This window comes from Trachemys scripta, chromosome 1, assembly GCF_013100865.1.
Source record: "Trachemys scripta elegans isolate TJP31775 chromosome 1, CAS_Tse_1.0, whole genome shotgun sequence".
NCBI classification, from domain to species: Eukaryota; Metazoa; Chordata; order Testudines; family Emydidae; genus Trachemys; species Trachemys scripta.
Window position 1 is genome coordinate 132961592 of NC_048298.1, and position 27450 is coordinate 132989041.

The 27450-nt window shown below is 52.7% G+C and overlaps 3 protein-coding genes and 1 long non-coding RNA gene across 9 annotated transcripts in view; 1 reads left to right on the forward strand and 3 right to left on the reverse strand.

Annotated features, from left to right (window-relative positions):
• Nucleotides 1-3543, forward strand: part of LOC117872844 (alpha-2-macroglobulin-like protein 1) — a 32088-nt gene extending 28545 nt beyond the window's left edge. Inside the window, exons 31-36 of the mRNA XM_034761689.1 lie at nt 16-140; nt 660-750; nt 1628-1696; nt 2056-2158; nt 2300-2341; nt 3460-3543. Of these exons, the coding sequence (XP_034617580.1) occupies nt 16-140; nt 660-750; nt 1628-1696; nt 2056-2158; nt 2300-2340 (429 nt within the window). The 3' untranslated portion in view covers nt 2341; nt 3460-3543. The remainder of the gene's footprint in view (nt 1-15; nt 141-659; nt 751-1627; nt 1697-2055; nt 2159-2299; nt 2342-3459) is intronic.
• Nucleotides 3094-10578, reverse strand: LOC117885024 (alpha-1-inhibitor 3-like). 4 transcript variants are annotated; one of them, XR_004647698.1, is made up of 7 exons: nt 10117-10578; nt 9727-9898; nt 9265-9479; nt 8738-8953; nt 8178-8293; nt 7648-7736; nt 3922-3939 (listed from the first exon to the last, which is right to left on the reverse strand). XR_004647698.1 is itself a non-coding variant. In XM_034786121.1 (6 exons), the coding sequence occupies exons 1-6, from the start codon at nt 10126-10128 to the stop codon at nt 3918-3920; spliced, it is 726 nt and encodes a 241-aa protein (XP_034642012.1). In that variant the 5' UTR covers nt 10129-10578; the 3' UTR covers nt 3094-3917. The 4 variants fall into 4 exon arrangements, 3 of the variants coding, with proteins under 3 accessions (XP_034642012.1, XP_034641992.1, XP_034641999.1); XM_034786121.1 differs by lacking the exon at nt 8178-8293 and having other exon boundaries at nt 3094-3939; XM_034786101.1 differs by lacking the exon at nt 8178-8293 and having other exon boundaries at nt 3094-3939; nt 7644-7736.
• A 9994-nt stretch (nt 10579-20572) lies between these two features.
• On the reverse strand, nt 20573-26712 carry LOC117885057. 3 transcript variants are annotated; one of them, XR_004647703.1, is made up of 6 exons: nt 25792-26712; nt 24311-24541; nt 23513-23651; nt 21746-21961; nt 21256-21379; nt 20573-20634 (listed from the first exon to the last, which is right to left on the reverse strand). It is a non-coding gene; the product is annotated as an uncharacterized LOC117885057 (long non-coding RNA). The 3 variants fall into 3 exon arrangements; XR_004647702.1 differs by lacking the exon at nt 25792-26712 and having other exon boundaries at nt 24455-25093; XR_004647701.1 differs by lacking the exon at nt 25792-26712 and having other exon boundaries at nt 24311-25093.
• A 56-nt stretch (nt 26713-26768) lies between these two features.
• LOC117885043 (alpha-2-macroglobulin-like) lies at nt 26769-27450 on the reverse strand (the record flags this gene model as incomplete). The annotated part of the gene is made up of 2 exons (XM_034786134.1): nt 26769-27100; nt 27268-27450. Coding segments are annotated over 2 exons (378 nt in total), but the record flags the coding sequence as incomplete, so codon positions are not given.

The window sequence follows — 27450 nt, forward strand, 5'->3', positions numbered from 1 at the left end:
CTCGTTCCTCTGCAGACAGTGCTGAGATACAATGAGCCCCCTCCACGGGTCTCCGTGACCTTCTCTCTGCGCGTCACCACACAGCTGATTGACTGCGCCAAGGGCAATGCGCGCTTCCTCACTGTCCGCATCCACGTCAGGTGACCCTGCGATTTCCCCCCATGTAACACCACTCGCCTGGGATGCAGCCCCTGCTTGGAGCAGAGCAGGGAGTGTCAGAGCTGGGCAGGGGATCAGGCCACCTGGCTGGGGGATGCAGAGAGCTTTGGCAGCTGGAAACAAGGCAAGCCAAAGGGCTGGGGTGCTTATCCGTGTGGGGAAAGGAGAGCAGGGAGAGATGGGGAGGAAGGTCAGGACCAGGTGCCTGTCAAGCGGGTGGGACAGTGGGAGGGTCCTGCAGCTTTAACCAGCTGGGGGAGGAGTCTGATAGGTACAGAGAAGGGAATCACTGAGGGATATCCAAGAGGGTGGGGCAGCTCAGAACAGGGTGATTCCATTAGCCCCCAGATCTTCAAATGCCAAGGCCTCATCTCCCTGCCAGGACGCTAAGCACCAGTCCCTGTGCATAGGAGGGATAGTGCTGGTGAGGACAGATGGGGAGGAAATGTTACAGCCTCATTTAGCCCTTGCTCACAGTCTGACCATCTCCCCACTTCCAGCTACATCGGGAGCAGAGTCACTTCTAACATGGTGATTGTGGAGGTCTCCCTGCTGTCTGGATTCAGTCTGTCTTCGGGCTCCCGCACATCGGTAAGGAACCTTGGCATCAGAATGGGGGCCATGGCGAAGGGTGAGGTGGTGAATCACTGGTGGGATCTGTCCTTGCTGAGAGAGGAGGGGGCTTCCACAGACAGAGGCTCTTAGACAGCTGTGGGGACCCCTCTGTTCACTCGCTGCTCAGCCCTCACTCAGCTGCTCCTGCAACCCTCCATAACACTTGGAGCCTTTGTACCACCTTGGGCCACCGCTGATCTCTCTCTACATACTACTCCCAGGCTGCCTAGCTTCTGGGAATCTGGAGCCTCCCCTCCCCTGTGTCTGGAGCAGTACTAGCATTCATGAGCTGGGCGAGGAGTCAGACCAAACAGCAGCTGGCCTGATTGTGAATCAGAGCTTATGTCCAGCAGGCAGACCCAGAACTGCTCCAGCTGCTGCAAAGAGGATTTACAGGCTGTAGCCATGTACACCATATCCATGCCCCTCGCTCCTGGGAGGGGGAGACTGTCCCAGCTCATTTGGAGAGCATCCGGGCAGGACCCTGCTCTTCCCTGGGCCTGCAAGAATTATCACGAGTAAAGCACACATTTTTAACAGTGACAGTAATGAACCACTGGAACATGTTACCAGTGGTCATGGTGGGTTCTCCATCACTGACAATGTTTAAACCAACTCTAGGAATTATTTTGGGGATGTTCTATGGTCTGTGTTGAGGTCACAGTGGTACCTTCTGGACTCGGAATCTATGAATAAACTCTCCATGATGGGATGCCTGAGGAAATGAAACCTGACGTAAGGGCAGGGGCGGGGCACTTCTCACACCATCCCTCCGAACCTATAGACCCTCTCACACTCCCTTCCCTGGGGGGGAAGAGGAGGAGCTCAGAAATTCTCTTATCTCCTATCTCAGCTGCAGCAGAGACCCCTCGTTAGGAAAACGGAGGTGAAAATTGATGCAATCTTCATTTATCTGGAGAAGGTAAATTTGAGCAATAACTTTTGGTCTGGACAAGAAGTGGGGGTGGCTGGGCTACAGGGCAGGACTGAGGGGCATTGGCAGAGCTATGTGGGGAGCCCAGCACTGGAATAGCAGGGGGCTGCAGGGCAGGACTGAGGGGCATTGGCAGAGTTGTGCAGTGGGGAAGCTTGTATAGCCCTGTTCCTCTGTCTGGTGTTTGCCAATCCTAGTAGTTGCTCCTTTTCTAAAGTCCTGACCCTCTAACAGCCTGGAGAGCTTTAAGTGGAGAAAGTCACATCAAGCCCTGACCAAAGCAGGTGTGTAACTTCTTTCTCTCTATCCCTCCCTTTCCCTGCTGGTCTCCCTCCTACCCCCACAAGCTGAGCGATGAGTCACAGACTTTCATCCTGCAACTGGAACAAGAGATCGAGGTGAAGGGCCTGAAACCAGCCAACATCAAAGTCTATGACTACTACCAGCCAGGTGGGTTGTGGTGGCTGCTGTGTATACAGGCAGGGAGCTGAGGCTCTTCCTGGCCTCCAAGCTGTGGCTGAAGGGAGCTGGTGTCAGACTCTGCACACTCTCCCCCAGGTGTAATTCTGGCTTTCTTGTTTCCCATTGCAGAGGAGCGAGCCCTGGTTGACTATAATGCTGTCTGCAGCTGAGGTAGGTGTGAGCTCTGGCCCACAGTGAGGCTAACCAGTGGCTCGGGAGCTGACAGCTGGGGGCGGGATGGGTGAGAGTGGATGTCTGGGGTGGGTTATGATGGGAATCCAGAGAGCAGGAGGTGCCCCAGGAGAGAGTGGGGTGGCTGCTAGGTCGTGGGGTGGCTGCTAGGTCATGGGGAGCACTTGTCAGGACACAGTGAGGAAGCCACTGCAGGGGACTGGAGAAGAGCGGCTGAGTGAGGGTTCTCCTGTAGGGGTGGAAGGACCGCTCTGTTGTGCTGGGTGCTGAAACCCTTGTGGTGGGAGGGAGGAGTTGTGGGGAGGCAGGAGCCCTGCTTGTTATGGGGTAAATAGGGAGCAGCAGCTGGGATGGTGCCACCTTGTCTAGGGGGAGGAGGAGGGATCTGGCCTTTGGAGTGGGGCTGAGCTATTTGTTCCTGCCACCTGGTGGTTCTTGCAACCACTGTGCACACCAGGCACCTGTAGCTGGCTCTGTGCAAGCTGCCTCTGAAGGGATAAAATGGAGCTGCACTCCAGGCAGGGGCAGCTCTAGCTTTTTTGCTGCCCTAAGCACGGCAGTCAGGCGGCTTTCCACAGCATGCCTGCGGGAGGTCCCCGGTCCTGCGGATTCGGCGGCATGCCTGCAGGAGGTCCACCAGTCCCGCGGCTTCAGTGTACCCACCGCCGAATTGCCGCTGAATCTGCGGGACCGGCGGACCTCCCACAGGCATGCCGCCAAAGGCTGCCTGACTGCTGCCCTTGCAGGGACCAGCAGGGCGCCCCCCGCAGCTTGCCGCCCCAGGCACGCGCTTGGAGCGCTGGTGCCTGGAGCCGCCGCTGACTCCAGGAAGCACTTCACTGGGGCTGGATCTAAAACAGAAGTCTGACCAAGGAGCTCAGGAGCCCACCCACTGCTGGCCAAGGCAGGGCCTGCGCCAAAGTCCACTGAGGCCAAGGGGAATGGTTGGGCTGGATCACACCCATCCTGCCTGCCTTCACTAACACAGCAGCCGAGCTGCTTTCCCAGATGATACCAAGGGGGACAGAATCTCCCAAGTATTTGAGGTGAGCTGCTGCCCCCTGTCTGCTGGGTAATGGCTCTGCCCTGTCTTTCAGTGCAGGGGGAGGAGGCTGGATGGAAGCGAGGCCTCCAGCAGTGACTCCCACCACAGCTCGATAACATTCCTGCAGCCTTCGGAAAGCAATGACTGTGCTGCATTGTGGGGAACCTGTGCGGGATTCATGGAGCAGCTTCTGGCTGGGGAGCTTGGATTATGGCTTCCTGCCCAGCTGACAGTTCCTGTCTGACTTTTCTTTCCAGGGGGAGGGTGTCTTTGGCTTCAAGTCAATTTAAGCTGGGGAATTGCCCAAGGAAAAGAATTAAAACAATTGCATGCAAGGTTGGTTTGATGGTCACTGGAGAATGATGGGATCCCACAGGGATGATGTTGGTGCATGACCAGCAGATGCGAGTTCCCTGGTTCTGGCAACTGATTAGGCCCGTCACCCATAATCTCTCACTATGGTATCTGACATCAGTGGGACATGACTGACAAAGGACTGTTGGAAAGCTGTCAGCAGCTGACTGTCCCAATCCTGTGAAGAGAAAAACAAAGGACTTACAAAGTGTCCCTGACTGAGATGGGGAGGGGAAAAGAAAAAAGAAACACACACACAACCCTGAGAAAAAATAACATAAGCAGCCGAGGGAGATTTAGGACACTTTGGCCACATGGAACTTGACAGCAACAGCAAGGATAGCAATCCCCTCCTGCTGCTTCAGAATCCCAGGCTGTAACCACTTGAGCTAAAGCTAAAGGAGAATCTCACTCCACTGACAGCGTAGGGTAGTGCTGATTCCATCCAGCAGAAGGTGGTATTGCCTATGCACACCAGCCTGTTCATTACAATCACATTCTCCCTCCCACCCCTCCCCTTTCATCCGAGAACGTTAACGCGCTTTGCACGCATGAATAAGCTGAGCATCGCCTCACCCTTTGGAGACAGGTATCTTCCCACTCCCAGGCCCCTTGTACACATAAGGGGAAAGGAAAGTGCAGGGTCATCCAGCAGAGCCAAGAACAGGGCCTAGATGTCCAAAATCCAAGACCAGTGCTCGGCTCATACACAGCCCTGCCTCACAAGGAGGATCCTGAAACAGACGTTGATCTCTGCCTAAATACAGAGTGATCAGGATCCATTCTGGGGCTCAGTTTCTGCGGGTGATCTGCCGGTCCATGGCTTTGGCATACCCGCCACCGAATTGCCGCCGAAACCATGGGACTGGCGGACCTCCTGCAGGCACGCTGCCGAAGGTCGCCTGACTGCCGCCCTCACAGCGACTGGCAGGTTGCCCCCCCGCGGCTTGCCGCCCCAGGCACGCGCTTGCTGCGCTGGTGCCTGGACCCGCCCCTGCTAACTGGACAATCAGCGCACACAGGTCCAGAAGGGGGCGATCTCTCCTGTGACCACTAGAGGGTGCTGCAACGTTGCACTTTCCCATTTTCCAGTTGTTTGGATTTATGTTGATCTGATCTGGCCACGGTCCCAATTCGATCAGATAAACAGGGTTCTGCTGTATGCCAGTCCCATCCCACCCTCAACATGCTTTTACCCAGGTTGGTGTTTTTCTTGAATGAAACTTTCAGGACTCCCAGCGTGCGCCAGACAGTCACATACAAAGCATGAGAGGATGCACCACCTACTCATCTCACAGGCAGGGGGCACCATAGTCTGGCACAGCATTTTCTTCTGTAAGAGGCAGGAAAATTGACTATGAAACACATTTGTCAGAAACCATGAAAGTAGAGCCAAATGCAATGCCAGCACACTTGCTCATAATAAAGAGAGAGCCTACCAATAACCTAGACTGGCTAGACTCAGAATTGCTGATCTGTGTGTCATAGGCTCTGCACTGGTAACAGCTATTGGGGATTCTCCTTTAGCTTGAGTGGTCACGGCCTTGGCTTTTGAAGCAGTGTATTCCAAGAACAGTGACATTCTTGGTGGCCACAGAGTTGGACCAGAACAACACCATGCCCTGACATGTCTCTAGCTCCTCTCCTCTTGAAGATCCCAGGGCAGATATGAAATATATTATTTTCCCTATTACCTAAACCACCCACCAGTGTGCATCTGGCCTCTCTGTCTGCATTCCCTTACACAAAACGAAGCTCCTCTGGGTTCTGGCCTCTTCTTTTGTTGGAAGGGTCCGGCCCCCAGAGGAGACCGCATCAGTCCATCTATTATGAAAACACTGGCACTGGCAGCATGCCCTGAAGTTAGCAAGCTCTGGGCTCAGCTGGACCCACATGAAGAGCAAGTTCTACAGCCTTGGGTCTCTGGAGGGAAATTTCTGCCCCTGGCCCCTGTCTGCTTCACCCTAGCGCTCACTCTGCCGCAGAGCCCAGACTGCTCACTGGGACACCGGAGAGCACACTCAACTAGCCAGTGTACAGCAGGGGGCAGGCCTGCCCCAGGATGCAGTGCTGAGGGAGGGATTAGCCAGATATTAGCTATCAGACAGGTCTCGCCAGCAGCTTTGATTTGTAGGAGTCTGAGGTTCTGAGCTGCCGCTACAAATTGCTCATTAAGGGCCTAAGCCTGAGAGGTGCGGAGCTACCATGACAGGCATCGACTTGAAGGGGCGCTGGGAGTGCCCAGCGCCTAGCAAAAGCAGGCCCCAGACTTCTGCAGTAGTATAGCCACTGGTCAGCAGTTCTGAGCTCACCCATGACCCGGCACGTAGTAATCATAGACCTTCACATCTTCAGGTCCTTCACCTGAAGGGTATAGTACTGAGAGTCCCAAGTCAGCTAAAGAGCAGAGATGCAAAGGCAGACGTTACAGCCAGAACCAAGATCTTGTGTGATAATCCCTCATGTTCCCCTAGCGCCAGCCTCTATAGGGAGGGGTCACCCACCATGGAAATGCAATAGTCTCAGGGGAGGAACTGCGCTGTCATCCTAGTCCCATTTAGAGCGTCCGCTTTTCACTATACACCATGGTAACCCCTGATCCCAGCTTTAGTCCCACGGGAGATTTCCCCTTTCTTTATACCTTGATGCTCAAATGTGCAAAAGTGGCCTTGCACGGTGGGTGCCTTCATTTGTGCCAATCTTTAGACACCTGGGGCCTGATTGTCCCCCGCCATATGCCCTGTGCTGTTGTTTCCACCGGTGCAACGTGCAGTCAGAATGTTAGCACCAACATGAATGAGTGGAGAATTCGGATCTGGCAGCATGTCACATACTGTGGACTGGTGTAAAACAGAGTCAGTGTGCAACTGTCAGAGAGACACAGAGTTTAAAGCCAGAAGGGCCACCCCCCTTCTCCCCCGATCACCTAGTCTGACCTGCTGTATATCACAGGCCACCACCACGACTCAGCACCTACCCTGTTTCCCCGAAAATAAGACATCCTCCGAAAATAAGGCCTACTTACAGTTTTGCCTCTCGTTGTAATATAAGGCATCCCCCCGATAATAAGACCTCCCTGATAATAAGGCATCCACCGATAATAAGGCATTTTTCATTTCTGAAAAATAAGACATCCCCTGAAAATAAGACCTAGCGCATCTTTGGGAGCAAAAATTAATATAAGACACTGTCTTATTTTCGGGGAAACAGGGTACACACTAAACCCAACCAAAATGACACCAAGTATTACAGTCCTCAGGAGACTAGACTATGATATGCCACAGGCAGAGTCTAGGCGGGACCAAGGTGCACCAGTGACTGAGGTCCCTGCAAAGGCAGGGAAATGATTAAGTGAGATATACCCAGATAATCCTGGCATTTGACTCACACTCTCACACCGCAGAGACAGGAGGAAAAAACCCAGGGTCCCTGCCAATCTGACATGGGGGGAAATTCTTCCCAACCCCACACATGACGATGTTAGACCCTGAGCTTGTGAGCAAGACCCAGACAGCCCAGCCCCTGAGCGAGAGAAAATGCTCGGTGCCACCTCAGCCCTGGCCCACCCTCCCCCAGTCCCATCTTCAGCCCCAGCCATCCCTGCTACTTCAGAGTAAGGTGATTAAAAAAAACCCTCTCAAAATCCATTGGGGGAAAAAAATCCCTTCCTGGCCCTTGCAGGTGGTTGGCTGAAGCCCTGAAGCATGAGCTTTAGGAACACAGGACATAAGCCAGAAGTGAGCCACGGGGCTGCTGAGCCCTGCCCCCACCATCACATGCACCCCCATCAGACAGTCACACTCATAATTTCATCCAGCTCTCTCTTGAAACAAATTCAGTGGTTCCCCCCACCAATTCTGGTCACCAAGGACAATCACATACTTGCCTGCATGCAGGCGAGACTCCGTGGAGACAGATGTTCCATGCTGGAGTCTTTGTTTGGGTTTGTTTTCTATTTTCAGTTAAAGAAAATGCCTGTGGTGAAGAAAATCGAAAGAGAAGTTGAGCAAGTCACCCTCTACCTGGATGAGGTGAGTGCCAGGGCTGGTTCAGCCTGTGTGTTGTGCGTGTCCCTCCATATTAGTGTTTCAGGGCCTAATCCTGCAAGATGCTGAACATTGCTGGCTTCATGGGGAGCTGGGGGGGATCAGCACTGCCCAGGTCAGGGCCGCAGCCTGCACCACTCTACATCCCATAAGGTGAGGCTCACCCCAGGGCTAGTAACATCCATGGTGCTTGGGAGGATGCGGGAGGACTATGTCCTAGGAAGACTGGGTCCGCAGCAGCACTTAGGCCTCCCAAGAGGAGTGGGAAAGGGGGACCCTGGCTGGCTGGCGATTGCTACAGAGCTGGAGGCTAACAGAGCCAGAAGCCCCTGTGCACAGGGATGGCGAGTGGCAGGTGCGGGTCTCCTACTGGCTGTGAACGGTGATAGGAAAGCGGATAGCCTTCAGGCCGATGCACTCCGTCCGCACAGACGGTGCAAAGGTGAGGTCGCTCCTTGGGGGAGGGATGTTGTATCGCAGGGTGGTCTGTCAGGAGACACAGAGAGAGGCAGACATGGACAGTGAGCCCCAGTGCAGGGGCAGATGTCACAGAGCAAACCGTGCTCTCCAGGCCTTCTGCTGTCTCACACAGTCGGGGGAAAGGACCATCCTGAGGACTGGGCAGGTTGGGTGGCTGCGCTGTCCCTCTGTGTCTGGCAATTGGTCGCCAGGCCTCCTGGAAGACAGCAGCTCCTCCAGCCTGGTGAGGAGGGACTCCACCATCACTGACTGAGAGACATAAAACCCCTTCTTAGACCCCTAGCTACCCCATCCACCCAGCCCTGGGGACCTGGGGCAGGATAGTTCCCAATTGCCTGCTCTCCAATCCAGGCTGAATACCAGGGAGTTCGCTCGTCTCCTTCCTACACCAATGGCTGTCTCAATGGCGTCTTCCCCCAGAGAGGACCCCTCTCCCTTGCCCAGACTGACCTGGAGGAACAGGCACCTGTGGCCCTGAGCCTGCACTGTGTAGCTGCTGGGGATGGCTGGCAGCTGCACCGTCTGCAGCAGAAGCTGGTTGGTGTCGTTCACCTGGATCTCATGGCTGAAGCCCTCAGAGGAGATGGAAGCATGGAGGTCAGGGCCATCTTTGCTGTAGGTCTTGAGGCCATACAAGGCTAAGGCTTCAAGGGCAACCACAGTGCCCTGGGGAACAGACATATGATGGGGGAAAAAGAGTCACATGCTTTCTGTGAACTCCCATCCCTCCTCCTGCCCCACCCCTCACACAACGGCGAGGGGCAACGTGGAGAGAGATAGAGGCTTCCCCTAGAACAGACAGTATGAGTTGGAGAAAGATTTCCCCCTCCCAGTCCCCATGTGCAGGTAGCTCCACACAGCCTCCCAAGCTAGGTGGTTTGTTCCCCTCAGGACAGCATTATGGCCTACAGCCTATTGCTCTTACAGGCCCCCAGATCAAGGTGGGTTCTCTGCCTGTGAGGGAAGCAGCAGGTTACCTGGGTTGAGGCAAAGCCTCCATAGGATTTCTGCTGCTTGGTGAGCCAGCTCACGATCTGGGACGCTCTTCTGATGTCAGCAGAAGATAAGTTTGGCTTCAAGAGATGAACCATGAGGTTGCTAGATGTCAGCTCCACATCAACGGACGGAGCCCGATACCAGTACATGGAACCCTCCTTTGGTTTGGGCTGCTGGGTCCAATACATATGCCCATCTGAGGAGAAGTGGATAGGAAAGACACCCGGTGTATATTGTCTACAGTGAGGGCTTGGCCAACAGCTACTGGCTCTCCCAATGTCCCTCAGTCATGCCCTGCAGCCCCCCTGCTATTCCCATCCTGGGCTCCCCACACAGCTCTGCCAATGCCCCTCAGTCCTGCCCTGCAGCCCCCTGCTAGTCCAGTCCTGGGTTCACCTCACAGCTGTGTCAGTGTCTCTGTCCTGACCTCCAGATTGTCATACCTGCTAGGATGGCTGATTGATCCAATCTGTTTACTATTTCTTTCCTCATTACCTCATCCCCAGCCAGAGCAAAGGCAATTGCTGCTAGTGCCTGGCTGTAGAGGCTGGAACTGCCAGGATCAGCACTGACTAGTTCCTTTAGGCACTTCAGAGCTTTCTGCAAGACTGGGTCCTAGAATGCAAACAAGGGAGTAACATATATTATCGAGGTACCTAACGGAGGGCAGTGCAGACAGAATGTGTGCAAAGTTATGCAGAGTGTACAGGCCGCGAGTGCTCTGACTAGGCAGTCAGCGAATACCTGGAGCACATGCAGATCATGCTGCCAGCGAGCTTGCGTGCGTGCAGAGCTCAGTTTTCAGAGAGCATGTTCCTGCTGCTGATACTCACCGACTGCTGCATCCCCGAGCGAATGAGGGCTGTGGTAATGGCAGTGCTCAGCCCAAGTCCTTCCTCCACTGCACCCTATAATTCCCCAACAGCCAGAGCAGAGGTAAGGAAACACAATGAGCACAGAGCACCGGGAGGTTTCCAGTCTCTGCTTCCCCAGCCCAGCTCTCCCTAAGCCACCTCCCTAAATGAAACACAGCTGCACATACCACAGCCATGGTACCATTCACCTGGGAGGAGGTGGTCTGGGAAGGGTGTTTGAGCTTCCCCCTCTGATGAAGCAGCTTTCACCTCACAGCACACACCTTCCTAGCACAAACTGCTCTCTTCTTCTAGAGAGCACTGGGCTGATTTCCCTTCCCCGACCACCTTGTCTCCCAGTGTGCCCAGTCTCCCATTCCCAGTTTCTGGGAAACAGAGGCTAGGGATACCATCCCTCCCCATCCTGGCTAATAGCCACTGATGGACCTATCCTCCATGAACTTATCTAGTTCTTTTTTGAACCCTGTTATAGTCTTGGCCTTCACAATATCCTCTGGCAAAGAGTTCCACAGGTTGACTGTGTGTTGTGTGAAGAAATTCTTCCTTTTGTTTATTTTAAACCTGCTGCCTATTAATTTCATTTGGTGACCCCTAGTTCTTGTGTTATGAGAAGGGATAAATAACACTTCCTTATTTACTTTCGCCACACCAGTCATGATTTTATAGACCTCTATCATATCCCTCCTTAGGCGTCTCTGTTCCAAGATGAAAAGTCCCAGTCCGATTAATCTCTCCTCATACAGCAGCCGTTCCAGACCCCTAATCACTTTTGTTGCCCTTTTCTGAACCTTTTCCAATTCCAATATACCTTTTTTGAGATGGGGTGACCACATCTGCACACAGTATTCAAAGTGCGGGCGTACCATGGATTTATATCAAGATGCACCTCGTGTTGGTGATGCACCCCCCCCCCCCACATTTCCTTTCTGTCACTCTCTGCCCTCTGAGTAGGATTCAGTACTGGGGAAGGCAGACCAGGCTGCTTGCTGAGGGGTCACGGGACGGTCTGGCAGCAGGGACGGTTGCTGGGAGGGTAGTAGGCAGGGTTGGTTGGAGATGGGGTTGGTTCAGGACACTTCTGGGCTGTCCCTTTCCCAGAGGAGCAGGGATCTCCCACAGCCACAGTTAGAGAGCAGGGAAAATAACCAAGTTTTTGGTTGTCTGCCAATTCCAAAATATTGGATTGGGGGTGGGGGTGGGGGGAAATCACTTTGCATCAAATTGAAAATAAGCCGATATATATATTTTATTAAATAGTGTAAACATGGACTGGAAGCCGTAAGCATTTAAGTGCAATGTTTCTCTTTATTGCCCAATATCACTATCAGAAAAATCCATTGTTGACAGTGGTCCTACAAATCAAGAATTAGTTGCTGGGATAAAATGAAGCTACAACGCGTCGGCGCCACAAGATTACCAGGGTCAATTAAAAGTGGAAAGTCAGAAGCAGCACTTGCCTGCTTCAATATACAGTATTATATTTTGTTGCACCTGTTGTGACGAAGTGGGAATGTTCTTAATGTTTTCTCTGAATACTGTGTGGGTGCCTCAGTTTCCCCTGCAAGGTGCCAACTGAAGGTGTTGGGGACAAAGAGATCAGGTGGCCTCCTTGTCCAGAAGAGACACAAAGGCCAGAGGAGGGAGTGTCAGTTTGGAGCTGGCTCGGGAAATGGGGAGAGGCCCAGAACTTGGGTCTGGGCTCCCCACCCCCCAAGATGGACCTGACCGAGGGGTCCTGTTTTCTGTAACTACAAGCTCTGTTTTAGACTGTGTTACTGTCGTCTAATAAACCTTCTGTTTTCCCAGCTGGCTGAGAGTCATGTCTGACTGCAGAGTTGGGGTGCAGGGACCTCTGGCTGCCCCAGGACTCCGCCTGGGCGGACTTGCTGCGGGAAGCACACAGTGTGGAAGGGCATGCTGAATGCTCTGAGGTCAGACCCAGGAAGGTGTAAGCTTCTTGCCCTGGAGACAGTCTGCTCAGAGAGAGGAGGCTCCCCCAGAGTCCTGACTGGCTTTGAAGGAGTGATTCCAGAGCATCCCAGCATCCCCTTCCACACCATGCGCTTCCTGGAAGTCCACACAGGCACTAACACTCCCTCCTCTGGCCTTTGTCTCTTTTTCAAGCATTAGGAGGCCACCTGATCTCTCTGTTCTCCAACACGTTCAGTTGGCACCTTGCAGGAGATTGGCCTAGGCCATTAGTTGTCCGGAGACAGGGTTTCGGCCATTCTCTGTGCAGACACCATCACACTGGCCCTCTAGGGCTCTACAACTATCACACCCCCTTATCCCACCATCTAGATCCTTAAGAAATGCTTAGGGGAAACTGAGGCACCCACACAGTATTCAGAGAAAACATTAAGAACATTCCCACTTTGTAACACCTGTATACGACTAGTTATATACTTTAAAGGGTGTAAAATAATTGAGTATTGTGCTAAACACAATGATACTCCAAACTGACCACCAACTTTAAGTTGTGTGTTTTTCCCCTCAGGGAGGGCTCTGGGGTGGGGCTGGGGATGAGGGGTTCACAGTGCAGGAGGGTGCTCAGGGTTGGGGTGCTGGGGCACAAGCTCTGGGGTGGGGCAGGGCTGGGGATGAGGAACTTGGGGTGCAGACAGGCTGCCCCAGAGAGGACTCACCCCCCCCACTGGCAGCAGCAAGCTCCAGGGAAGGGACCCCTCCTCTTCCCCCGCAGCACACTCACTCTGCACCATGGTCACTGCACATGCTCCTAGGACCTCTCTCAGGTCCAGAAAGCCCACTCGCCTCCCCTATGGTGGGTACCGGGGGGGGGGCGGGTTGCCATCACGTGTGGCCTCCCCTGCTGCTGCCCCTCACCATAGCCTCACTGGGGATGGGGCTGCCCCTTGCCCAGCATGGGGCAGGAGTGGGGACTGCAGGGTGGTGGCTGGGGGGGGGGACAGGGTGTCACAAAATTCACCCAAGCCCCAGCTGCTCAGGTCTAAGAAGCCCCGCTCCCCAGTGGCGTAGCCAGGTTCTAACATCAGGAGGAGCGAACACATAAAAAAGGCGCCACCCAACATATCAAATTACTAATCAGGTAGTAGGGTTTACAATGTTATAACGAGAGATTATGTGATGACATTATCCAGTCAACTTGGGGCTGGTCCACACTAAGCCCCCAGTTCGAACTAAGATACGCAACTTCAGCTACGTGAATAATGTAGCTGAAGTCGAAGTATCTTAGTTCAAACTTAAAGGTACTTACCGTGGGTCCACACGCGGCAGGCAGGCTCCCCCGTCGACTCCGCCTACTCCTCTCACGGAGCAGGAGTACCGGTGTCGACGGCGAGCACTTATGGGATCAATTTATCGCGTCTAGACAAGACACGATAAATCGATCCCAGAAGATGGATTGCTTGCCGCCGAACCAGCGGGTAAGTATAGACGTACCCTTGCACACTACTATTTTGAATTAGTGATAATTGAGAGAGAGAGAAAGAAGAAAGCTGAATTTAGAGAACAATTATTAACCAGATTCCTGGTTATTCACCAGCCACTTTGCTCCAGTCCATAGCACAAAGCACCATAAACCCAGTAGAATCTGGCCAAGGGACTATTCACCTTAAATTGGCATCTGCTACACTCCCCCCACCCCCATTCCCAGTCACCACTATTCAGGAGATAGCTAAGTGAAAAGGTGGCATGGCTGAAGCGTTTAGCAGGCAATTGAAAACTAGTATAGAGTCTGTACAGTCCCTGAGAACACTGCTTAATTCTGAGCCCTGGGTCTGCAGCTAGTCAGCAGTGAGACTGAGGAGATGTAACTGGCACCTTAAAGCACATTTACCCTCCTTCCTTCACAAGCTGCACTAAGCACAGTTTCACAGCCCAGGGTGCAGCCCTGGGGGGGGGTGTAAGTACGGGGGGGGGGGGGGGGGAATAACCCAAAGTCGCTCCTTTGCCTCCTGGTCCTGCCGCTCCCTCAGCCCCCTCCGTTGAAGAGAGACCACGAGGAAAAAACACCCCCCCCCTTTTCCTTCCTTCTCCACTGGCACCATCTGGGCTTCAGAGCCCCCCTCCCTCCCTCCCTCCCTCGCAGCTGCCTCGCTCTGCATGGGGATGCCGGGGACCGCTGCTCCTCAGGCCCCCCGCTGCGCTGGGGGGCTGCGCTGCCACCCCTTCCCCTCTCGGCAGAGCCCACCCCGGCTTAGGGAGCCTCCTCCTCCTCATCCCCAGGGAGCCCGGCAACCAGCCAATGCCGCCTGCAGCCCAGGAGCTAGGGAGCAGGGCTGGGGATGCAGGGGGGGCGGTGCGGAGCCCAGCGCCAGCCGGTGGCCACATGCAAAACCCGGCTCCAGACTCCGAGTCCAGAGCCTAGTGCTGGCTGCCTGGAAACTGGAAAGGCGCCGCTTTTGGAAAATGTGCACAGAGGGGAGTGGCTGCTCCCCTCCAGCTACGCTACTGGGCGGGAGGGGACGCTCTGGGGTGGTGGTAGCAGGGGCCCACTCCAGGAGAGAAACCCAGCTCCAGATATTATATATGGAGATATCCTATCTCCTAGAACTGGAAGGGACCCTGAAAGGTCATCAAGTCCAGCCCCCTGCCTTCACTAGCAGGACCACATACTGATTTTGCCCCAGATCCCTAAGTGGCCCCCTTAAGGATTAAACTCATAACCCTAGATTTAGCAGGCCAATGCTCAAACCACTGAGCTATCCCTCCTCCCCCCAATATTGGTAGAGCACAGCCCCCAGCCTTGAACATTCCTGGTGCTCGGGCAGCACGAGCCCATTTAACCTGCTGCCCCTGACCATTCCTCCCAGTTTAGTGTCATCTGCAAACTTGCTGAGAGTGCAGTCCACGCCATCTAAGGTGACCAGACAGCAAATGTGAACAATCGGGATGGGGGTGGGGGGTAATAGGAGCCTATATGAGAAAAAGACCCAAAAATCGGGACTGTCCCTATAAAATCGGGACATCTGGTCACTCTGACGCCATCCTCCAGATCAGGGGTAGGCAACCTATGGCACGAGTGCCGAAGGCGGCACGCAAGCTGATTTTCAGTGGCACTCACACTGCCCGGGTACTGGCCACCGGTCCAGGGGCTCTGCATTTTAATTTAATTTAAAAGGAAGCTTCTTAAACATTTTATAAGCCTTATTTACTTTACATACAACAATAGGTTCATTATATATTATAGACTTATAGAAAGAGACCTTCTAAAAACGTTAAAATGTATGACTGGCACGCGAAACCTTAAATTAGAGTGAATAAATGAAGACTCGGCACACCACTCCTGAAAGGTTGCCGACCCCTGCTCCAGATCATTAATGAAGATATTGAACAAAACCGGCCCCAGGACTGACCCTTGACTGCCAACTAGACATGGAGCCATTGATCACTACCTGTTGATCCCGACGATCTAGCCAGCTTTCTATCCAGCTTATAGTCCATTCATCCAGCCCATACTTCTTTAACTTGCCGGCAAGACTACTGTGGGAGACCGTATCAAAAGCTTTGCTAAAGTCAAGGAATAACACGTCCACTGCTTTCCCCTCATCCTCAGAGCCAGTTATCTCATCATAGAAGGCAATTAGGTTAGTCAGGCATGACTTGCCCTTGGTGAATCCATGCTGACTGTTCCTGATCACTTTCCTCTTCTCTAAGCGCTTCAGAATTGATTTCTTGAGGACCTACTTCATGATTTTTCCAGGGACTGAGGTGAGGCTGACTGGCCTGTAGTTCCCTGGATCCTCCTTCTTCCCTTTTTAAAAAATGGGCACTACATTAGCCTTTTTCCAGTCATCCAGGACCTCCCCCGATTGCCATGAGTTTTCAAAGATAATGGCCAATGGCTCTGCAATCACATCCGCCAACTCCTTTAGCACCCTCGGATGCAGCACATGGATTTGTGCTCCTCCAGCTTTTCTAAATAGTCCTGAAACACTTCTTTCTCCACAGAGGGCTGGTCACCTAGGGCAGGCTATCCAGTGACATGGCTTCCCCAGCAGTGTAGCTGGACTTTGCTCCTGACACACAGCTCAAGGGACAGAGTGGGAGGCAACACTGAGGAGTCTGGAAAGCAGCTGGGGGTGCGTTGTACCATCAAGCCGTTGTTGAAGAGCTTCCCCATGCTCTGGAAGCAGCCGGATGGCGTCTGGCTCCAGGTCAGGGCCCTGGCAGCATCCTTTATGTTCTGCTTATCTATGTGGATGAGGTGCTGGGCTTGGCGAAATGACTTGAGGACAAGAGCGGTCAGCCTGAGTCCAGGGAAGAGATGGGAGGGGGGACAGAGAACGAGTGGGGCGCTAGTCCCAGCAGAACCGTTTCTAAAAGGACACAAACGTCATGGTGTCTCCCATTGTATTTTGCACGTGGGGTGAAACAGGCTGCTCCCTGATGTAGTATTAGGAGAGTAGGAGGGGGCAAACAGAAGCAACACAGACACAATAAAAAAGATCTGAAGCTTTCAGCCCTGAGCTCAGACTCACCCCCGCCCACCAGGACATTTTGGAGCTTCTAAAAATTCAGTGTTGTTTCTCCCTTCTGGTCCCTGTTGTTCTCACCTCATGCCCCAAGTGCAGGTAGGGCCAGTAGGGCTGAAATCCCAGCTGCAGACCTGAATCAGAAGCTCTGTGTAGTGCAGTATGGACGGGTCAGCATGACTGAGGGACCTAACTGCAAACCCAGGTGTGCAATGCAGCATGGACGCTTACGCATGAGTTTGTAAACACTGAGTCCGCAAGCCAGGGTCCCACAGATCCAGGCTCAACATGCAGCATAGACTTACCCAGAGAGCCATGGGCGTCTTGTGAGAAGATAAAGCGTTTGCAGTCAGATTTTCAAAGGTGGCATCTTACTCTGCCCAACTTTGGACACCCAAACATGGAGACCCCCCAAATCAGTACATCAGCTCCCGAGTGAGATTTCCCAGCCCCAGTGTCAGTTCAGAGCAGCATCCGAATCTCTGAACCATCTCAGGTTCCCTATACTTAGGGCAGTGCCTCCCTGACCAGATCTGCTCCTCTTTGCCATGCCTGAACTGAGCTAGGCCAGCTCTCAGCTCATGCTCTGGGGATCTCTGCTTACCAGGTGTTCCCTGGCCCAGGGCCTTCCCCAAAGGCACTGTATGAGCTGTCAATGTGCGTATACCGGAGCTGCCGCTGGTATCCTGCGGAGAGCCAGACAGACAGTGAAGATGTTTTGCAGCCATCCCATTCTTTGGGTGAACGATCTCCCTCCCAGTTCCTCTTTATAATAATAATGTTCAGAGTTTTGCACCTGAGCAGCGCAGCCAAAGGGATCTGCAGAGGTATGTAAGCACTATTGTCCCCCTTGAGTAGATATGGGATAAAGAAGGATTCTGCACTCATTTACATCGTCAGTCTGGAGTAACTCTTGTGACATCAGTAGAATTATGCCGGATTCACCCAGCTTGGAATCCAGGAGCTGGACTCTCCTTACACCTTCATCATGTGATCAGCTTAGGGCTGGTCTAACCTAGAAAATTAGATTGACCCAGTTTATGTTGCTCTGGGGTGTGAAAAGTTCACACCTCTAAGCAACGTAGTTAAGCCAATCTAAGGCCCCCGTGTAGACAGCACTAGGTCGACAGAAGAATTCGCCCATTGGCCTAGCTACCACCTCTCGGGGAGGTGGATTACCTCTGCCAATGGGAGAACCTCTCCCAGCAGCATGGATAGCATCTACACTGAAGCACTACAGCAGCACCACTGTAGTGCTCTAGCTGTGCCACTGCAGTATTTCTGGTGTAGACAAGCCCTTAGTGAACTCTCACAGCCAGCAGCCCAACCTACATTCAGATCTGCTCACCACTTTCCAGGAAGCCAGCACCTTTCTGTTTGATCTCTTGGGTCAGCTGTCCCATCTCCTCCAGGTACTGTGTGATGAAGGCATTGGGGGCGAAACGCACCATGTTCTGCTCTCCACATCCACTGGACATCTGCAGGAGGCCGTCGATGTTCTGCAGTGCTGTCCCCATGATGTCTCCTGTGATACCGAACCGTGCCATAGAGGGCTTTATAGATTTATAGACATAAAAATCCTTTTTGCTGACATAGCCTGTGAAATAACCTAGAAACATAGGGCCTGATTCACCTCTCCCCTACTCTGCTGTGAATCAGGAGTCATGCCATTAAAGCCAATGGAGTTACATCAGGGTAAAATTGGTGTGATAGGAGAACCAGGGCCATAGGAGATATCATTACTGTTACAGATTAAGGACCCATCCAGAAGTCCAATGGCACACCTCCTACTGTGCTGAACCAGACCACAAAACCTACTAGTCCAGGATCTGAGGGGCCAAGGCAGGATGAGTCACAGGAAGGCATAAATTCCCCATAATCCATCTCGCTGTGCAATACTTCCTCTTGGGGGGTTGGTGGGGGGGAATTTTCAATTGATTCCCAGGTGGAGATCACTTTATTCACTAGAGCATGAGGTTTCAGAGCCCTGGTCATTATTATGCTAGCTAACAGCACTGCAGATTCTGTTCTTATTCGTAGGTCTACTTTTTAACTCTCTAAAGCCATTTTCCTCTAAATCCTGCAGCAAGGAGTTGTGCAGGTTAATTACGCTTTGTATGAAAAAAGTATTTGAGCAGTGTACTGTCCATTTTATCCTGCTCTTTTAGGAAGTAGCTTCATAATGGGGCTTCTCCCATTCAGATGCTTCCAAAGGACATGCGTATATTTTAAATATTCAAAGAGTGTGTGAGAAAGAGGCTCACTGACTGGGCAGTGATCTTGCAGGGAACAATCTTGCATTGGCTAAGGGGATTCGGGGCAGGAGGATGGACAAGAAGGGGGCTGTGGTAACAGAAATCTTCCACCTTTAGTTCATACAATTCTATGCATGCTGATCATCACAGTAAGTGGAGTTCTACCCGGGGTGAATTTGCTCCTCCGTGAGAAGATGGCATTAGAAGGAGAAAGTCTCCTGCATGGAGAATCCTGCTTTCCAAGAAGCCCTGGCTGAGACAGACAGACAGTCACTCCTCACCTAGAGTGGAAATGTGAGCTCTCTCTGACCCTGGCACCACATCCCGGCACAGCCAGAGTGATGGTCTCTGAAGTGGTGTTCCCTGCAAACAACAAAAGCACTGGCCTGTCAGCATGGTGGAGTGACATGGGAGCCCAACCCACGCTAAGCATCCCCATGAGACCAGCCTCCTCAAAGGGTGAATGAGATGTGGGATCCTCTGGCCCTGAATGCGCCAATAATTGACATCAGAATTCAAAAGATTCCCTGGACACTGATGATCTCCTGGGACACAAAAGGGACGGTGAACATTACAGCAAGTTACACTGACAGGCAGTCCCCGCACCTTCCCTGAAGCCGTATCGATGTGGGGACGAAGGTGGAGGGTTTGCCTTCTTCCAGTCCATGGAATGGCGGGGGGTCGTCTGTTATGCTCATGTGGGTAAGTGCAGTGGATTAATAGCAGAGTGGCATAGTGTTGCTGGGGCGTCGTAACATGGTATCGTGATGGCCTGATGGAGTGGATGCAGTGGTGCTGGGGCTTGCTGGCAGAATGATATGGCCAGATATGTCTACAGTGCAATGTAAGTCCAAGGTTTGAACTCAGGCTCAAGCCAAACCCCCCTCCGTCTACGTACAAATCGCACTAACCCAGGGCTTGGATCCAGGGGCCCAGGACCCCACAGAACGGAGGGTCCAAGCCTGCGTCAAGCTGGGACTCAGGGTTCAAGCCCTATTGCTTTGCAGTGTAGATTTGGCCCCACTGGAATCATGCTCTGGAAGTCGGCCAGAAGTATCCCATGATCCCATGGGCTGACTTTCTTTGTCCTCTGGACAATCAACTTTTCCCACACGGCCCAAGAACAAAAGGCTAGAGCGGGCATATTTTGGGAGGGTGCTAGGAAGTCTGGGATGGGGTGGTTGAACTTGCAGTGTAGCTGCTGGAGCTCCAGCTTGGGTTCAACAATTCCTAACCTAGGATTACAAGAGAGTGTAGATGCTCAAGCCCTCTGTTAACGAGCCCAGGGTCTGCTAACTCGAGTTCTACTAATCCTGGGCTCACCCCGCAGTGTGAACATACCCTTCGAGGCAGGTGTGGGACAAGCTGTCAGTGACAGGGTGGCATCGTGGTTCTGTGACATGGTTATTCAATTGTTCAATGGTACCAGGAGCTTGTGCTGCCATGAAAGACCTTATTGTCTGACAGTGGCCCCCTTCCCGCAAACGTCCCACAGCTCCTGTCTGTCCCCTCTCATCAGGGCTCCTCTTGCCCAGCCCGATATCATGGGGGTTGCTGGTAGATCACATTATTTCTGTATCACCTCCCATCTCCATGCACATATAAATGTCCAGTAGAACATCAGCTGCCTCCCCGCCCCCCCCCCGATTCCAGTGCCCAGGAGCGGCCCCCCCCTCCTTTTGGGCACAGAAGGGAGGTGTGGGTGTTCTCCTCTGGCAGTCCCTCTGCTTGGCGGGAGAGTGCAAACAGGCTCAGAATGGGAAATACTGAGAGATAATAAGGCACCATAAGCACCGGAGCAGCTCCTGGGATCCCCAAAATACCTCTCAGAATGGCCAGGTATCTGTTAGACACCAAACCCTGGGGACTGGACAGGGCAATCTGTGCTCATCAAGAGACCCTAGTCAGCCTCACCCCGAGGCATTGGGCAGGCCTGGACTGTCCCTGAGGGGGCTAACCAGGGGTTATCTCCCCCCTCTCCCCTGCATAAGTGAATGGCTCAGTGTAAGGCTGTGATTGACACAAAGTTTTTCAAACCCCATCCTCAGAGGACCCCACAGCAGGACCTGACCTTGACCAGCAGGGGTTTAATCACTGTACCTTTCCCTCCTGTGTCTAGCACAACAGTCACGTTCTCTGTGCAAATGTACAGTTGCCTCAGCAGTGATGGTGAAATTCACCTCCCCTGTAAAACCAATTGTAAATATATCGAGCTATACCATCTAAAACCTGCACTGGAATTTGGTCAGCTGGATCCTTTCCTCCAGTTCACCCAGGCCCTCAGTCCTGCCCTGCAGCCCCTGCTATTCCAGTGCTGGGCTCCCCACACAGCTCTGCCAATGCCCCTCGGTCCTGCCCTGCAGTTCCAGTCACTCACCCCTCCTTACCCAGTTTTGTAGTGTTCACATCCCAGGAGAAGGTTTTTGCCAAATTAGGGCAGAGGCAGGCGGTGAAATTGACATTCGATCGCATGAACTCAATATCCCCAGAGTCCTTTAGGTTAAGTAGGATCTGAGGTGAGACAAAAGGGGAACTGGGGTGAGATTTACTTCTGCCTCTTCCCCTCAAACTTCTGATCTGGGTGTTAGTCAGGCCCCTATGCCAGTCAGGGGGCATTGGCACCTAATATGGCAAATAACCTGGGAGCAATTAATCCCCAGCGGACACCACAATTCCTTTGGGGCTCAGCCCTGGTGGAAAGGGGCAATGGGGAAGACTGGGATGGGATGAGGTTGTGAAGAGCTGTCTGGATCCCCAGCGATCCTGTTTCAAGGTGATTGATGAGGTCTACCCTTCACTGAGGTAACACCTTATCTGGATCTCTGTCAATGGGGAAAGTGGTATTAGAGGGCCCTTCCCCCTGGATAAGCCACTTACCCCCATGCACTGCGTTAGGTAGCTGAACACTTTGACCTTCAGGGGGAATGACTCCCCCCCCGATCACAGAATAGGGCAAGGTCAGTTCCACAAAGAAGGGCTTGAAGGTCCACAGGCTGATGGTCTCAGAGATTCCCAAACCACTGTGCTCTGAGGTACAGAAAGTCATGGCCTTCCAGTCAGTGGTTGTGCGGCAGCTCAGCAGCCCCCGAGTCACTGGGAGAAAAGGAGAGGTGCTGTTCCGAATGGGACTGTGCAACCCCGTGTCCCATCAGCACCCCACTGTTGCCAACACACTACAGTGGGCGGGAGTGGGGGGAGTGTAAGGTTATGAGGGCAGTTGCCACTTGATAATTAAGACTGAGGCTAGTACTCCATTATACGCTTGATTTTCAACAGCTCCTTCACTTCACCCGAAAGAACCAGCTGCTCTGAAATTTCACATGCTATATCTCATCCTAGGGTTTTCTGGGTGATTTGATGGGGACGGGAAGGGAATCAGAAAGGAAGTGATGGTGTTTCAAAAATAATACCCCCGGAGCTGACTTTTTGGAAAATATCCCTGATTTTTACTGGCTCATGATATCTCCAAAATGGCCTGGCCTCCAAAGTCCACGTTAGTTTTGTTGGCCTCACTGAGAAGAGGTGTATTTAAGTATTATGGGGTTTGTTTGGTTTTAGTGGGGAAATGACAAAGTGTAAGGAGCTTGTGATGGAGTGTACATACTCCACACTAACACAGAGCAGGGGTGTAAAGAGAAGCCATAGGGTCTGTCTACACGGGAGTTGGAGCTTGAGGAGACATACCCATGCTAGCTCTGATCAAGCCATTGCACTAAAACAGCATAACCACCACAGAGCAAGCAGCAGGAGCGGCTAGCACCTTGAGTCCTAGGTAAGTACTCACGTCGGCTAGCCCCTCCTGCTGCTGCACATTTTATCACATTAGTTCGATCAGAGCTAGCGCGGGTATGTCTCTCCAGCTGGGAATTACACCTCCAGCTCCAGTGTAGACATCCCCACAGGCAGACAGGAAGTGGGAAGGCTCTCAGCAAGGGGGGCCCACCCACCAAGGACCATACAGCTGTGATTGTGGCCTGGGCCAGATGCCCACAGACCGGATATCCCATGTACATAGAGCAATATTTAACATTTACACAAAGAAACTGAGCTGATACTCAGCCCAGGCTGTGCGGCTGCAGCTGCTGGCCTGAGCAGAGGTGGAGGTCTGGAGGAGTGGGATAGGAGGCTGAGAGAAATGCAGAGGGTTAGGAATCTGGGACTGCGGGTGGGGGGCACAGAGGTTGGGGAAAGGACTAGGTAGGACATTGAATGGGAGACACATGCAAACATTTTGCAAACGGAAATTTGCTTCCAACCAAGGCCTCAACTGAAAATCCTGGCTGGGAGCAGTCTCCCCTCTCAGGCTCGCTCCCTGGGATACGTGCAGACGACAAGTGCAACCTCAGCCAGGCCTGCGGTGCTGGGCACTGGAGCACACAGAGCAGAGATAGCACCTGTCCTGAAGTGCTCACAATCGAAACAGATCCAGCAGAGAAGTGTTGTTAGCCCCATTGTACAGAGGGGAACGGAGCCCAGACCTCCTGAGTCCCAGCTACTCCCTCAACCACAAGACCAGCCTTCCTCTCAAGAGACATAGCAGCAGCAGCAGCATTCCCCTGCCTCTGCTCCCATCCAAGCCCTGTTAGCCTGAGGGGGCTTGTGAGGTCTGAAGAGGTGACAGCCTGTGGCAGTACAGCTACTTACTTGATGGGAACCAGACTCCACAGGAAGGTCTCCGGGAACCAGGTGCCTGCCTGCACTGCCTCATTGCCTTCTGGCTCGTTACTGTTCTTAACCACGTCCGCCTCAGTGCCCGAAGTGTGGCTCACAGGTACCACCATAGCTAAGGTGAGGTACATAACTAGTCAGTGCTGGAAGGCATCACTAGGGTCAAGGGCACACTCAGCTGGGGGAAATAAAGTCACTGCTCTTTCTAGGTCTAATGGCGCTGTCCCACATCACACGCACTGGGCATGCCACACCCTGACCCTTGGGGTGCTAGTGACCTGTAGTCAGCTCCCCATCTCTCCCTCTTCCCACTCTGATCTCTTCATAGGCCCTTCTGCTCGAGCCAGGACCCCCTGAAAGCACTCCCCACCTCCTCCAACCTTGTCTCTCTCAACAAGACACCTGCTCCTAACCCAGCACCCAAACACATGCCCATACTCCCCTCCGAGGGACCCAGCCTCCTTACAGCTGCTTTGTGTTCTGCCTCCCCAAAGGACCCCAGACTCCCACCAAGTGCTGATCTTTCCTTATTCTGTTTTCTAGACAGAGGATCCTGACCCCTCCCACTTCCCAGTCGTTTAACCAAACCCTTCCCTCTTCTGCCACTTCTCTCAGACTCTCCTCCCTTGGCCACACACTCACCAGGTGATCCTCCTCCCTGCTGCTGGAGCCCTGCCCCGATTCCCCAGGCGTGTGTATTCCAGGCCATCCACTTCCACACCACCAGAAACTTACCCCGCCCCTCCCCAGCTGCATGCATCCCATGAAACCCACCTGTCCATTTCTGGAAGCCCTCTCCAATACTCTGGACATGGTCCCATGTGACCAACATCTTAAGCCTCTTTCATACTCTCACTTTCCTTGGGCTATCCAGCAGCTCATTATTATCAAAGGCAATAGTGATAAAACAAGACGTACTCATGAGGACTCCATGGTAGGTGGTCCCACTGCGCACTCAATGGGAGACTTGATTTTAAGGTTGGTTAAAAGTTTCAGCCCTGTGTTCTGGGTGTAAAGGAAGAGAAGGGAAATGCCAGGATTAGATGGAGGGGGTGGACGGCCAGTTTCCCTGGGGCACAAGCCTGCTTGGTTTGTGTTGTAACAGAGCCACGACTGTCTGGAAGCAGGGCCTACACCAGCGCCACTGCCTAGGCAACCAAACAAGCACAGCTGGCTCATAGCAGGCTGCCCGATGGGTGGGAAGGGTCAGCTATCAGCAGACCGGCTCTTGAGCCCAGCAGCAACAACTGCTCAGCAGTAGCTCAAGCCAATTGCCCATGGTTGTGATGGTGCCTGCTTTTTTCTAGCCTTTTCCCCAACCTTGCTCCTACTCTGCCTCACCCCAAATAACCCGGGTCTGACCCTCGGCTCTGATTCTTGATCTCTGATTTTGACCCTGACCTTAACTGGGCTCTGATTCCTGACTACTGACTCCTGCTCCAACCACTAGATGTGACTGCCCACATCCCAATCAGTGACAATGACTTCTTAGGATGTCACGGCTGTCCCTCTGCTGCACTCCAGGGCCACTCAGAGCTTTACAGCAACATCTAGGCTAGAACTCAGATCCTTCTGCGCCAAAAGTCCAGGCCTTGACCACTCAAAATGAAGGAGAATCCCCATCAATTGTCAGCTGTATAGTGCCTATGATACACAGATGAATAGTTCTCATTGCAGTCAACAGAGTGCAATGGCTCACACATAAACTCATAAATGTTCATCGCAATAGCCTGACCTTTGTAATCTGTTTCCCATATGACCTCTCAGACTTGTGCTCTCTCACTTGATCCATCCTTCAATTGTTATTACTCTCCCTTATCTGTTTCACTTACCTCTATATTCATTCTCTCTCCAGCTCTCTCTCTCTCCTCTACACCCCAGCCTTCCTTGCTTCCCTCCCTCCTGTCCAGAAGTCTGAAGGTCTGGCACTTTGAGTTCTGGTGGCCTAGGAGACTGATATACAGGGGAACTGGGAGCTGGGGAATCTAAGGTTCAAGAGGTCTGTAGAACAATGGGTCTGGAGTTCTGGGGTATTAGGGAGCTGAGAGTGTGGGGCTCCAGTGATCTTAGTCCAGGAGCTTGGGATCCAGGATACTGGGAATTTGGGAATCTGAAGTTCTAAGTACTTGGGAGGCAAGTGATCTGAGAATTTGAGACTGGATGTCTGGGGGTTGGGAAGGGCCACAATCTGAGAGTCTGGAGTCTGAGATTCTGGGGTCCTAGGACACCGGTTGAGGGTTGGGAAGAGACTTTACCTTCAAAAGTTCATATAGATCAGGTAGCGATACAGCATAGGAATAGGTGTGATAATATTCATGCATGAAAGGTGGAGTAGTAGTTGTAGAAGGAGTTGTAGGAGTCTCAGTCATCCGATAAGGAGAACTAGAGGTCCCTCAAGAAGCAGAAGCCTCAGGACTCCTCCTGCAATGCCTGTGACCATCACAGGGGTCATTGTAACTGTCTCTGATGATGTAGAGATACTCCTTGGGATAGCTGAACATACTGTATACCTGGAGACAGGGATGGACACACACACAGGCAGGTGGAAACAGACAATATTAGGGTAGAGAGGCAGAAAACTTTCACACTCTAAGGATAGGGTGGGAGAGTCCATCTGGGACCAGGCTATGGTAACAATGACCACACCGAGTTCATAGGTCAAAGCTGAGACCTTAATGCAAACCGGGAGAAGCTGATCTTTCCTATGGCCATAGCATGAGCTCGGACTCCATCGAAGGCATTCAAATTTAACTGACAACTCATCCAGAATCCCCAAAGCCAAGGCCAGGGGATGGCCTGGCTCCGGGAGATCAGGGAATAGGATACATAGCTGTCACCACTAGATCCAACCCAGTCTCAGGTCAGGGGGAGAATATACAAACCCTTTTACTGGCAGGGCCCCAGTTCCAACCCAGGCTCAGGGCGAGGGGCGATTGGATGGCTCAGGAGAGCTTGAGATTGGTGTTTAGGGCATTGTTTCCAATCCAGCCCAGGCTGGGGGCACCTGAATGGAACAGGATACAGAGTTTTCCACCTTTAGGGTCCCACTCTGGCTGTGCTCTAATGACCAGGTCCTATAGCATTTAATAAGGATGAAACAAAATAGGGTTCAGTCCTTCTGCTAAAGACCTACAGAATGTAACAGAGGATGACAGCCTCTCTGTAGAATGTGGAATTAAATCCCATAGGATGGTTCTTTTATAAGATCTCTCCATAGGAGTAAGTTGGGGGGTTGGATTTGGGTTGAAGGTTGGGCTTAGCTTTTTTTCAGTCTGATCAGGCTGTACCACGTCCCTAGTCACATGCCTAGTGAGGTATGTGGCCCCAGAATCCTCAGTGCCTGCAGCCAAAGGCGACACTGAAATATTTCTAACGTTGGTGCAGTTCAGCCTCCCCAGCATTGGAGTGACTCACACTGGCCCTGGACAGCTCTGCCTCTGGCCTCATTAGAAGGACGCTCTGGTCCACAGTACGGACGCTGCACAGGGAGCCCGGGGCGGCCTTCACCTGGAGGCAGACAGCCGATCCTGGGAGAACCATCTTCTCTGAGAAGCATAGCTTCACCTAGAATGGCACAAGGGGCAGGCACTCAGCAAACGGAGAGAGAAAGACCAGGGAGGAGAGAGGCTGTTTGGATCTTCCCTGTGGTGACCCTCTTTCCTAGGCAGGTGACAGGCAACAAATTGTCCATTCCACGTGCTTCCCTTCCCCGTGTTGCACTCCCGACTTACATTGTTCCCGAAGCACTTGGAGACTTTCACATCGGTGCTGTCGGCAGCCACCCGGCCTTGGTGGAAAACAGAGTAAACAAGTATGGTAGCTGAGGGCGAGATGGCGTTGACAGGAAGGCTGACGTTGAAGGTCCCTTTATATTGAGCTGCATGGAGAAGGAGATCCAAAAGAGAGAGGAAAGT